Source organism: Alosa sapidissima, chromosome 21 (assembly GCF_018492685.1).
Source record: "Alosa sapidissima isolate fAloSap1 chromosome 21, fAloSap1.pri, whole genome shotgun sequence".
NCBI lineage: Eukaryota > Metazoa > Chordata > Actinopteri > Clupeiformes > Clupeidae > Alosa > Alosa sapidissima.
The window spans coordinates 28,210,101-28,223,412 of record NC_055977.1 but is presented as its reverse complement, the minus strand read 5'-3'; the positions used below and the strand labels follow the sequence as shown (position 1 = coordinate 28,223,412).

The following is a 13,312-nucleotide window of genomic DNA, read 5'->3' as shown; positions in this document are numbered from 1 at the left end:
TTCTAATAAAAAGCTGCAACTACTCCAATATGTATTATTTCACTGCACTACACCACACACACAATTTAGACATGCAGCATTAGCTGATTGTCATTGTGTGAACACAGGCATATGTTGTAAAGTGATTGCTAGCTATTCTAGCTGAAACAGGCCTACTGTATTGTAGCCTGTGTGAGAGCAAAAATGGCAATTGCTGGATGAGAGAGAGAGAGAGAGTGTGTGTGTGTTTCTTGTCGAAAATGTTGCCTTATCCTCACTCCATTTGTGTGTTTAAATGCCTCTAAAGTTTGACAAAAAAGAAAGATTTGTAAAATTATGAGATTCAATTTTCCCATTGAAAACAACCGTGAAATGGTTCTGTTTTCCTAAATAAGTTTACAACATTTTGATATTCACACTCCACAACGCTGATGGCCTATTAATGACAGAATCCATCCCTCAGAAACTTCCCTCACTGGGACCCCGGAAGCGCGCGGTTGCTCTTATCGGCGAGAGCAGCTGCCAGGAAGCGGAACGAATGAAGTTCATTTTTCACTGTTGGTGATGGCGGATGTTGTCGAAATAGAGACTACGAAGAATTATAACATAGCTGTTGAGAGGATAGATCCAATTACAAGTCGCTATCCTTACTGTATTGTCTGGACGCCTATACCTGTTCTATCGTGAGTGCTATCGTGAGCATCCTATGTTCATGTTTTCTAAGTGCAAGGTGGTAGGCTCATTGCCGTTGGATAAGCCTTTCCCCGGCGCTGACGGGGATGAGTTCGTTCGTAAGCACAGGGGAAATGCCATTGTTGGATACGCAGAGTTTAACTGACGCTGATATAGTTAGCATGTAAAACTACACGTAATAGATTTGCCATGTGATATAGCCATCTCGATTTCCAATCGTTGGTTGTTAGCTTACCGGTAGTAGGCTAATGTTGTGTTTTTGTAGCGTGGCTATCGATAGATAGAATGTTCAGGTGACAACAGGCAGATATCGTAACTTTGTAACGTTAGTATGGTTACACCGGGGTGACGTCGCATAAGTAGCCTGCTGTGGTGTCTTGATATTTAAGCATGTTCGAAGGGGAACAGCTTTATAACAACTCTTGTATATTATTTATGGTTTGTCCTGTCTGTGCGCCATCAGTTGTCATTACAGTATGGCAATAATGTCTGCATTTTGTAGCCTGTACCGAGGACAATGCAGCTAAAACTGTGCTCTGTTGTTAGCCATCAGCCCCCTCTGGTGCTACAAAGAGAGAGGGAGCGTGCCACTGTCACATATCTCGCAACCCCTCTCTCCCCAAGTGGGACACTGTAGCTATTGTACCTCTGCGCTGGGTGATACATCTGCATTCACGTCGTTTGATCGCTTCCGCTGTGACAAGTGCCCCCCCAAGCGCATTCCTCCTGGAATTCCAGGAACACATTTGACGTTTGTCATCTCCTGTCATTGTATTCATCTGACTGGGTGACCAGGCGATGTAAATTTAACCCCATAAATAAGACATAGCCTACGTTGATGTAGATGTACGAAGCCTTTACAGTTGTAGGGTGGAAGATCATTCACGAGACTAGCGGTTTTTATTTATTTAACAAACATAACGTTCTGCCCTCATCCTCCACATCTACTTCTTTTTTATGTTATCTAGGTCAATTGCTCCCTTTCTAGGAAGCCATCAGATATTAATAATTGGGTGGACAGAACTGTATCTAGGATGTCTGCTTTGGCTCTGTCCTACTCCACTTTGCCATGCTGGTCACATATTCAACAATATAGGTCCTACCATTTACAACACCTATATACCATATGTTTAATAAGACATATGAACTTAACATTGTACGATACAACATATTTGAACCATACAGTGTATCGACTGATTGTCTGTGGAGTTATAAAGCCAGAATCAATGCTGCACAGATTAGATGTATCCTATATGGGGATGCAATTATGTTTTATGAAAGTTTCTTTCTTATGACACACATGAGCTCACACATACTGTCACAATGCTTTACAGAGACCTGTAGTCAATATTTGGACCAGGAACTTTATGCATGTATCTCAAAAAGAGCTGCAATGTACAATGTTCTTGTGTTTTAGTGGGTATGAATAATTTATTCTGTAAAGTATGTGTGCTGTTGTTGTCTGTGTAAGATAAATTCCCCTACATACCCCTTGCATCTCTCTAGTGTGACAGTGGTGGATTTGTGGTCTTCCCTAACATCCAGCATGATTCCTCTTCTTCATTTTCTCCTCAGATGGCTCCTGCCATTCATAGGCCACATTGGAATCTGCACCTCAGTCGGCGTGATCCGAGACTTTGCAGGGCCCTACTTTGTCTCAGTGAGTACCACCAACACAGACAGATATTTTCATATGACTCCTTCAGTTTACCACATGGTTACACTTATTTCTAACCATCTTGCATGTAATACGAGGTATACCTTTGAAGAGTACTGGTTGTAACCAAGCACTGAACAGATGACACCAGCTGATTAAGCTCCAGATGGGCTCAGTACATGTGGTCATCACAATGACTGCTGTGTGAAGTCATGTTGCTGTTGCAGCGTTCAGGAAGACAGCAGGCATCTGACAACCAGGCCTTCCTTGCCTTTCACTAAACCTCTGCAGTCCAGACAAGCAGTGCTGTAGCCTGGGCTGGGCTGAATCAAGCTGTGGGGAAGTGCTGGAAGCCTTAAAAAAAACACATGGCATTTGAAGCCTGTTAAAAGAAGCCAGACTGGGTGGGTAGTGGTTTTGAAGTGAGACGGTCACGAGTCCAGCCACAGCAGCCGATACTCTAAATGTCGCCGTGTCTCTCCTCATTTGCCAGCGAAAGGCGGCAGAATCGCATCGTCGCGGACGACCTCGCCGGGACTTTAAAAATCCAACGGAGAGTGGTGTGTGGTTCAATAAAAGTCCCTAACATTCAAGAACATGCCGTTATCTCCCAACCCCCCGACAAACCAAAAGAAAGGGGAAAAAAGAACGTTCCCACAGGGATTGTATTGGCCAAAACCTTCAGAGAATCAGCACAGACCACAGACCACACTGGAGGCCAAGACTATACAACTTTTTAATTTGTGGACCTTAAAATTCTGGTTGCACATGGTTATGAAAATATCACTTGCTTGGGTGAGGGAATCTTCTAGGGAATATTGAACAATGACTAATCGCTGACTAGTCTAGTCTCAAGAATATCTGGCAGGTCTGATTTCCAAGCCTGTCAACTACTACCGTCACATAGCCTGAATTAACTTCCATCCTTCACAGGAGCCTCAGACAGTGTTTCTCGGACAGTGTTTGCAAGGAACAAGTTTGCATCCCAAAAAGATGTAGAGTGTGTCGGAATCACTGGTTCACTGCCTGACAATTAGTCTATGTCGCTTTGGATAAAAGCGATAAATACCAGTCAACTTTAACTGTTTCTATCTATCTATCTATCTATCTATGTGGCTTTTATGCCTTTAATTACAAAGAGCAGTGAAGAGATTGAGAGAAAGCGAGTGGGAGAGACAGATGGGGTGGGATCGGGAAATGACCTGTGTTGGACTCATGTGGGTGCTCATGTGGTATGGACGCTGTAGCCACTTGCTCCATAGCGCCCCCTGGACTTTTAACTTTTGAACTTTTGAAGAATAGAAAAAGAAGCAGAGCAGAGAGCGAAAGAGCAGAGTACTTAATAGAGGGAGAGCAGCTTTACAGAAGAGAACTTCTGACGGCAAATTTGAGGAAAAGTTGGTAAACCACCCTTCATACCTAATCTGAGGGTGCTGATTCTGAATATTTTGTTTACCAAGCTCAATTCTGAGTTCTAAGCCGCATAATCAGCATTTTAACATAAAATAGCGATTTATTTGTGCTTATTTTTCCCTAAATTGGGTTGATTTCAAAAGTAATTACTAAAACCAAATAAAAGTGTTCTCTGAATACATATTTGAGCATTAAAGAAGCCATACTATAGTTTATTAACGTATTTAATGGGAACATGATTACAGTTAACATGTAATAAACTCAGAAATTCTAATCAAAACACAACCATATTTTTATTGCTAACATAGTGAGCCACTCATGTGGTGTTTAATGTATTTCATCACAATAAGTTGCACAGATAACCTTCAATATATCCTACAGTACATATGAACTTAGATAACGGGAATAAGCCTAATGCAGAACTGCATCTACTGTCAGCAACAACCGACAAGTAAAAAACATTTTACTTCTAGTAACACTGGATTTGGTATGTGTGCTTGCCTCCATACTAGAGCTTGATAATGTGCTCTTCTAATATGCCATTGGGCAGCATCACTTGGTGGTAGAGCCTCCGATCCTCGACATCTAGAAAACAGAGTGGCTCTGGCATAGTGTTGTCACGATACCAAAATTATGACTTTGATACAATACCTGCCATAAATATCTTGATACTCGATACTGAAACGATATCCAAATCCTAAAATATCTGGAAAAGAAAGGACGCAGGCCTCCTCCAAGTGTATTGAGTCATTTGTGTTGAATTTGGTGCACTTCTGGTCAATTCTGGGTTTTATACTTCTAAACTTCCTACATAATTGTTATTTTTGTAGTCAGTAAAATAGTAGTTTGTGTGTGATTAAGTCATTTATTGTTTGTTATAGCTCATATATATTGTGTGGTGTTTTGGCAATAAATTACCTTTAAATAGCCAAAGTAGGCTAGATCAAGGTCAGTGTTCAAATTACTGCATGCAAATCACTTAAAGGAACCGTATGTAAGAAATGTAATTCAATTAATCATAAAATGGCCCTGATTTGTCACTAGACATTAGGAAATCATGCTAATTTCAAATACTAATATCACTGACAACAGTAGTCCGACCAGGATATCGTCATTTAAAAAAGTGAAGTTGCAGCCCTCAACTGATGTTGATGTTTACATATTTGTGTTTTAGCCTGATCCGCCACCTTCCACCTATCTAGTAATCACAAAGTCAGTAGTGTTTCGGCATCTGGGTTGCCAGCTCTGCTTTAGTTACCACATCTGCAGTGTACACCGCTCTACAGTATTTTGAAAGTGATTGTAGTACCAATTTTGGCCAAAATCCTACATACGGTTCCTTTAATGCTATGCAGAAGAGCCTAATCTTTAGGCCACCTGATGTAGGCTGCCTAGGCCTTCTCGTGTTTATGGGATTTCTTTGACAGTTGCAAAGGGAAAATAATAATCCCGCCACTAACCAATTCGTCTGCTGCAGCTCAAGCTTGTTGCTGGAAGTTAGCCTACGGGGACTGTTTTCAGCTGCTGCATGATATCATATATGTGCCCATGGTGTTCCTTGATTATTACGCTGGAATGAGAGCAGTTCCATGTCAAATCAGCCTAGAAAATAGCCACGTTTCATTTTCCGTTGGTCTTATTGCACTTACTAACTTGAGTGGAGACACATTTTAAATAGGAAAATTACTGGAAATCTCACTTTTAAACGTGATGCTAGCAGGCGAGAAGTTAATGGTCTAGCTAGGCTGGAGCTAAAACTGGTATTGCCAGACTCAGAGAACGGCTGGATGAACTGGAGAAAGATAAAAATCAATTGTTTAACTCAAGGGGAGGTGGAAAATGAGTGTATTTCCCCAAATGGTGGAATATCCCTTTAATGAATGGATGCCACAACATCTGGGCGTGGCTGAGAGGGCAAACAGTCTTTTGACCGTGTGGTGGTGTGTCGTGTGGTGTCATGACGTGACAAGCCGTGTGCTACCATATAAGAGACTGCTTTAGGTTAATTGTTTGTTTTATTTTACCTCAAGTTTTCTGTAACATTCTGTCTACATCAATAACAATAAATGGTCATTGGACCGACTGGATCAACTTCTACTCCTCATCTATACGACTGCATGCGTCAAGCTTTTTCCAGCTCAGCCACCGGCAGCCAATCAGGGAACAAAGAACCGACTGGAAAAAGCTACTAAAAGAAGAGTACTAAAGAAGAGCAGTGCTCACCTCTCCTGCTGCTCCACCACTGCACTAGTCACAAACACACACACACACACACACACACACACACACACACACACACACACACACACACACACACAGTCCCTGGGGGTCATCCAGGGGTCTGGGCTTTTATCGGGACCTCCGATGCCTCTGTGGTGCATAGCATCATCCTGCTGTGACTCCCACCTCTCTCTCTAGATCGACCTCCTCCCCCAGGGAATGCACACACACACACACACACGCACACACACACATGGCGATTAGAGAGGAGACGTTACAGTATCGCCTGATCAGCTTCACTCTGCTTGGGTTGGGGAGTGGAAGTACACACACGCACAGATACATGGCGATTAGAGAGGAGACGTTACAGTATCGCCTGATCAGCTTCACTCTGCTTGGGTTGGGGAGTGGAAGTACACACACACACAGATACATGGCGATTAGAGAGGAGACGTTACAGTATCGCCTGACCAGCTTCACTCTGCTTCACACTTACTGAAGTGTTTCTCTCTCTCTCTTTTTCCCCTTTAATCACCCCCACCCCTCTCATTACTCCCCAAAGCTAGACTTTAAAGTGAAAACATGCCCTTGCTCTTTTTTAATTCTTTCAAAAATGTTGTTTGTCTTCTTTAAGTGTGTGAACATGTAATTATCATAATACATTATGTGTTTAAAACGCCCCTTATTGTTTTGTGTTTTTCTCTGCTGCTTCTCTTCAGGAGGACAACATGGCCTTCGGAAGACCCACTAAGTGAGTTAATTAAATTCCTTGGAGCGCTTCTGTGCTGACGACTCCTGACAGACATGCAGTGTCCTTCAAAGACAGTGAATAACCATAATGCCTTCATGGAAGTGCATATCAAAGAGATTTTATTATTCCATTTTTCCTACCACAGTGTGTGTGTGTGTGTGTGTGTGTGTGTGTGTGCGTGCGCATAAGTGGAGAGCCAGGGAGCAGCATTATTTAAATGATGCTTTGAAGAGTGGCCAGGGAGTTTTTGCTGTTGTGGCCAGTGCATGGTTCTAGTGTATTTGTGAGTGTGGTTGTTGAGGGGATTTTTCTGTTCTGGCTGGCTGTTTCTGCAGGTACTGGATGCTTGACATAAGCAAAGTCTATGCCAGTGGTTCCAATGCCTGGGACACAGCAGTACATGATGCCTCTGAGGAGTACAAACACAGAATGGTAATGTGTGTGTGTGTGTGTGTGTGTGTGTGTGTGTGCGCGCGCGGCAGTTTCTGATGGTCTGTCTTATTCTGTGTGTGTGCGTCCGTGTGTGTGTCTGCGTGCGTGTGTATGTGTACTAAAAGTATTCCTACTGATTGCCAGAGATTACACTACATTGCATCACTCTTTGCCCCCTGCAGCACAACCTTTGCTGTGACAACTGTCACTCACATGTCGCCATGGCGCTGAACCTGATGCGCTACGACAACAGCACCTCGTGGAACATGATCAATGTTTGCCTGCTCGCCCTCATCCACGGAAAGCATGTCAGGTGAGACTCCGCACATCTCCAGCAGGGGGGGGGGGGGGAAACTTATTGGGACAACCCGTCCGTCACAAAAGGTCCAAATCTAAATGTCAGAAACGCCCACACGAGAGAGAGAGAGAGAGAGAGAGAGAGAGAGAGAGAGAGAGAGAGAGAGAGAGAGAGAGAGAGAGAGAGAGAGAGAGACCTCTCCCTTTCTCCCTCCATCCACTGAGATGTGATGAGGCAGGAACTGTCACCACCTGCCAAGGGCATCCACACATCCTCTGAGCTTTTCTCTTACTTACAGTTATACTCTGACCTGTGTGTGTGTGAGAGAGAGAGAAAGGGAGAGAGAGAGACACTGCTCTGGGAGAGAGTGAAAGGGTGTGAGAGAAAGGGAGAGAGACTGTTCTGAGAGAGAGAAAGAGAGAGAGACTGTTCTGGGAGAGGGATAGAGAGAGAGGGAGAGCAAGAGAAATTATTAAATGGTCTGCTGTCCTAAATGAATGCATTGCACACTAATGCACGCTAAAAGCTTTTTTCAATGAAGATTTTCATTGAATTTTGCTTTTAGTCTAGGACTAGGCTTAATCCAAGCAGGGGAAAATAGCCATAAATGTTTAGCCTCCCTGCTAGGAGGCCTCACCTCCCATATCCTGAGGTGGGAAACTGTTGTTCGACTGGTATTGTGACTAAGATGCGATTGATGTTGTAAGGGAGGGAGTGTAACAGTAGCCAAAGAGGATAGTGCCGCACGCGCCGGCCTCCCTTGTCCGAGGTTGGAAGTTCAAGTGTGGTGCTGGACCGTGGTTATCTCCACCATACTGGTTACGTGTGTGTGTGCATTTGTGTGTGTATAAAATAAATGGTGGGGTCAGTGCATGGCATGGAAAGGCATTCATAACCCGCGGTCAGCATTGTGTTATCAGCCAGTCGAGCTGAAGAGAAACAGATGTTCATTGATGATGTTGCTGCTCCATCCTATAACCTCTGGGGCTTGGTTGTTATGGTTACTCTTCTGATGCAAAGAGATTTGTGACGTCCCTTGCTCTCTCTCTCTCTCGTACACAGTCACGCACGTGTGTGCACGCACACACACACCACATACACATACACACACACACACGCGCACACACACACACACGCGCACACACATACACACACACACACACACACACACACACACACACACACACACACACACACACACACATACACCAGAATGTGCAGTCACGATTTAGGCCCACAAATCTGGCTAAAATTACATTAATATTCATCTCTTGAATTATAAATGCTGTGTGCCTATTGGACTTGTGGGGTTGATTTTCTGATGATCATTTGCATTTGTGGAAAATTCCCACCTTTTCTGCCATTTATCTCTCTCATACGTGGTCTGTTCCTCTCTCTCTCTCTCGCTCTCTCCTGCTTCTCTCTCTGTGACCTCTATCAGTTCTTCTCTTGCTTTCTCTCTCTCTGCTCTCTGTCTGACTTGCTTTCACTCTCCGAATCCTGATCCATACTTCCTTGTGTTGTTGCTTTCACTCTTTCTGTCTTCACGTATGTAGCTCTTTCTCTCTGTCTCTCCTTCTCTATGTCTGCCCTTTTTAACACATTTCTCTATCTATTTCTCTTTCTCTTTTTTCCTCTTTTCTCTGCCTCTTTCTCTTCTCCTTTCTCTCACTCTTTCTCTCTCACTCTCTTTCTCTCTGTCTCATGTGTTTGTCTGTCTTTGTGTCTGCAGCTGTGCTGGGTTTTTGAAGACTTGGCTGCCCTTCCTCATCCTCTTCAGCGCGATCCTGGCTGTGGCGCTCACTCTCAACCTGCGCTGATGGACCTGAAGCACACAGAGACGTGAGCCGATGAGAGGACGGGCTCATGGAGGCGACGGGGCGAACCGAGAGGGGAGTCTCGGCCCTCCTTCATGGGGAACAGTGGAAAGGAAAGGGGTGTGGATGGGTTTTTAAGGCCTCGTACCCGTGGCTCGCTATTTGAAGTAAAAGAGAAAAAAAAAAATTACATAACAATTTTCTCACCCCCTACACTTGAGTGTAATGACACGAGGCTAACGTTACTATTAGCCTCGCATATACTGTAACTTCACCACAGAGTACAGAGACATGGCCGACGCCACTGAAGGCAGTCAGTACAGCTAAGCGCGTTCGAGAATTCAACTCAGTGACTTGCTTGAATTTCAGAGGCTCCGGTTAGTAGCTACCTTCTTTGGAGGTTTCTATCCCTTCTGTTGCTCTGGTACAGGAGGAGGGCCTAGGCCTTTTACAAAGTGGTTGTCTGTTTTTAATAATGTTCAATAATGTTTAATGTTCAGTTTCTCATGTTTGCCTTGTGAGATTGTCGCGTTTTTGCTTGGTTTGATGCGGCTCTTCCCCTATTCAGTGCTGCAGATTGGCATGGCTTTAGCTTTTTTTAATTTGATTTGTTGGTGTGCGTGTTAAGTTCTTTTGCCGCATTAGTGAATGTGAACACTACAACTAGCAGCGAGCAGCTAGCATACCCCCACGCTGTTAAATATTTTCAAATGCTTTCTAGCTTACATCGCCTCGTTTGCTTTTATATGAAACACAGACTAGTTTCTGGATTTTCTAAAGAAACCTCTGTGCTCTGACTGTGTGAAATTCTGTTTGGTACAATAGTAACCGGTAACTATTAGGAGCTGAAGCCGTGGCTTTTGATGGAAGTGTGCATGATATGCTTTGAGTGTGTCAAGTCTGTTTGTTGTCTTCCAGCGTTTCTGAATGTGAGAGTAGGAATCAACATGAGTCCAAGTGGGAATAGATGGCTTTAATCCATCAGCAGGCGTTGCCCCAATCGCCCCCTTCCCAAAAGAAAGCGACATTGATGTCTGTCTATGGGGAGTACGCAGAGGATGACATGGTCCAGGGCTTTTTTTTGCGGTGATTGAATTCTCATTCTCCTCAACTCTATAACTATATCCCGACTTTATAAAAGACGCATTGACCCCTTTCTTCATCAGCTGTGTTTTTTTCCCTCTTTTACTCCTTCTCCTCATTTCTTACCTCTTTCATCCCCTGATCCATGAAACTAATGAATGCAGTCAGTGCCTAGGCCAGGGGTAGAAAAAACAAAGTCTGCTTTTCCCTCCATGTTCAATGTATCCACATGGTTCCAGGATTAGGAATAACAGTCTGTGCCCCAATGAACTCCAAACTCAATGGCTGTCTTTACAGCAGGTTTTATTTTTTGGTTTTTGGTTTTGCTCTCTCGCGGCATTCTGTGTAGGACACTGACAATGATGTCAATCTTCATTTGTTTACCCTTCTTTTTTTTAGCCTCGATGGACTGTACATATTAACTTTCCATTTAGTTCCAAACACCAGTTGAACTCGCTGTAATCCTGCACGATTGCCAGGACACCAAACCCGTTGCCATGGCTTCAGTGGCAGAATCAAATCCCCCCTTTGTTTGGAATCAAACAAAAAAAGCACTGCCCCCCACACCCCACCCCACCCCACCTCCACACCCCACCTCCACAACCCCTCCTTTACCCTTCCCACCATCCCCTCCACCTCCTCCCCCGCTCTCCCTCTTTCTGGCTGGAGCGGCCGAAGCAGCAGGTAGTCGGAGGTTCCTGAGGTCGGTGGAGAGCCCCGTCTGCGTCCCCCTTCCTTGAGTGTGAGAGGAACGGAGAGGAGTGCAGCCCCGCTGGCTCCCAGCACCCCGCGACCAGATTAGGGGGACGCCACGGGGAGGAAATGCCCATGGCCAAAACGCCTCACGTGGGGCCTTTCGGGGGCTTTTCTTCCCAGCCACTTCAAGACGTTCCTCCTCCCTGGTAACGTGAGGCATTCAGATGCGGCCGCTGCTGCTGCACTAGGGAGGGGTGTGGGTGTGAGCAGGTGTTTGTTTCCACACCTTGTCCAGCACAGTTTAAATAACTAGAAATGTTTTTTCCTGATTTAATTTGTTTTTTCATTTAATTTAGTGAGCTATTTTTTCATTTCTAGTCTTTTCATGATGCTCTGATAGGCCTGTCATGATAACTCTGTTGGACTTGACTTGACCCTGTGACTCTGGTGGTAGATGCTTTTTGTAAATATTGAACTTGCTATTTAGTAAGATCCAGACCTAGTGACCTTTTCTGTTCTGGTGAGTCATTCATATGTAGCATTGACTCTTACATCACAACAGGCTTCTGTACAACAGACTCATTTGTGAATGTCTGTGTATATGTGACAGTGTCAGTGTGTGTGTGTGTGTGCGCCATCATGCACATGTGTGCATCATTCTTTCCGGTTGTGTGCATGTGTTTGCCTGCATGCCAGCATGTGCCAATTGTAATCATGAAAACATGCCTGCGTTTGTGTGTGTGTGTAGGCTACTAGTGTGTGTGTGTGTGTGTGTGTGTGTGTGTGTGTGTGTGTGTGTGTGTGTGTGCAGGTGTTTAGTGCTAGCCAGGCAGCCATTGGCAGCCCCAACACTCATCTCTCCATGAATGTGGCAGAGACGTCTCATGACAGACCTTTTGTTTACTCCACAGCAGCATATCATTTCTGAATACTGCATAACTGCATTTGTACGGACCGCAACATAATAAGCTACGTTTATACATAAAATTCTTATCTAGAGGCTATTTTTAAGGATGTATTTTTGCTGACATATTACTATATTATCCGTGTAGATTGTGTACACCAGTTAACAGATTGTAATACTCTCTTCAAGTGAGCCTGCTTTGTGGAAGTGTCGTTGACCCAGTTGCCTGTAACAAATGGTTGTCGCGGAGCAATAGATTAAACTACGAAGCGCAGGATTCATCTTCTCTCTTGTGCCGACAGAGATATACTAGAAACCGCAGCAACAGGACTGTGCAGTTGGTGAGCTACCTGAAGCGCCATGCTTCCCAAGAAACAGTTTGGTGCTTCCATTTTCGTATCCCCAAGCTGAAGCTCTCACCCTCCCCTCTTTCTTTTGCAATTAACAGTGTTGCTCTCAGCGGTGGTAATGTCCCCAGCCACCTCTGCCTGTACAACGATAATCTCATTACTCAGTTTTTGACTGACATTTTCTGGAAGATTCTGTGAGGTTTTCAGCATTTGGTGAATTAGTGGCAGATAGATCAGTATGCTGTTCTTGAGTCCGGTATCGTCCTCACTTTCTGCTGCTGTGTCCGAGGAGCAGAGGTTTTCTCGGCACTTTTCCAGGGTCCTCCTCTGTCACGTGTGTATCTCTCTTCTGTCTCTCCCTACTCAAAAACACTCCTGATTTAAAGTCTGCGTGGTTAAAATGTATACGATTTGCTATCAGCCAAGTTCAGCTAATCAGTTGCATTGATTACTTCTGTCAGGCAATCAGAGCAGTAATGACTGGAAGATGTGACGTGTGTGGAAACAGGAGTGGCAGGAGCGAGGCTTCCTGTGTCTGAGGATTTTCACTGTCACAACATGTTGGTGGTGGAGACTGTTGTTATGTCACCAGAGGCTGGCAATGATAGAGCAGTCATCTTTTTTTTTTCATCTCCACACGGGTCGGCTGTGCACCGTCTAGCCTACCCCCTACTTGTCACCCTCCTACTTGTCCAAAGGACTCAACCTCTGCTGCTGATTTGGGGTGAAATGAACGTCATAAGCTATCAGAGTCAGGGTTTGGGGATGCGGAGACCGGTTCATTTCTGCCAGTTCAAACAGGTGACAAAAGCTTCTCAGTAAGTTTTCCACACAAGGGGGGAAATCACAGTGTTCTGGAATTCCAGTATTCCAGCTCTCTCTTGGTTCTTTCTAGATTAACTACTACAGTGCTGTACTGTCCAGCCAAAGTGCTCTGCAAATAAAGGAATCTAAGAAATGGTGTGATCTTGTAATGTCTGTAAATGACATGGAACTATCTTAATAAAATCATATTTATT

General features: G+C 44.3%; 1 protein-coding gene across 2 annotated transcripts in view; it reads left to right on the top strand.

Annotated features, from left to right (window-relative positions):
- tmem222b (transmembrane protein 222b) overlaps positions 1–13,312 on the top strand; it is a 27,775-nt gene extending 14,463 nt beyond the window's left edge. The window contains exons 1-6 of one of the 2 annotated variants that reach the window (XM_042077811.1): positions 469–662; positions 2,248–2,332; positions 6,682–6,713; positions 7,049–7,145; positions 7,328–7,458; positions 9,176–13,312. In XM_042077811.1, the coding sequence (XP_041933745.1) occupies positions 544–662; positions 2,248–2,332; positions 6,682–6,713; positions 7,049–7,145; positions 7,328–7,458; positions 9,176–9,263 (552 nt within the window). In that variant the 5' untranslated portion in view covers positions 469–543 and the 3' untranslated portion in view covers positions 9,264–13,312. Of the gene's footprint in view, positions 1–468; positions 663–2,247; positions 2,333–6,681; positions 6,714–7,048; positions 7,146–7,327; positions 7,459–9,175 lie in introns of those variants that run through there. The other variant, XM_042077812.1, reaches the window with a different exon arrangement.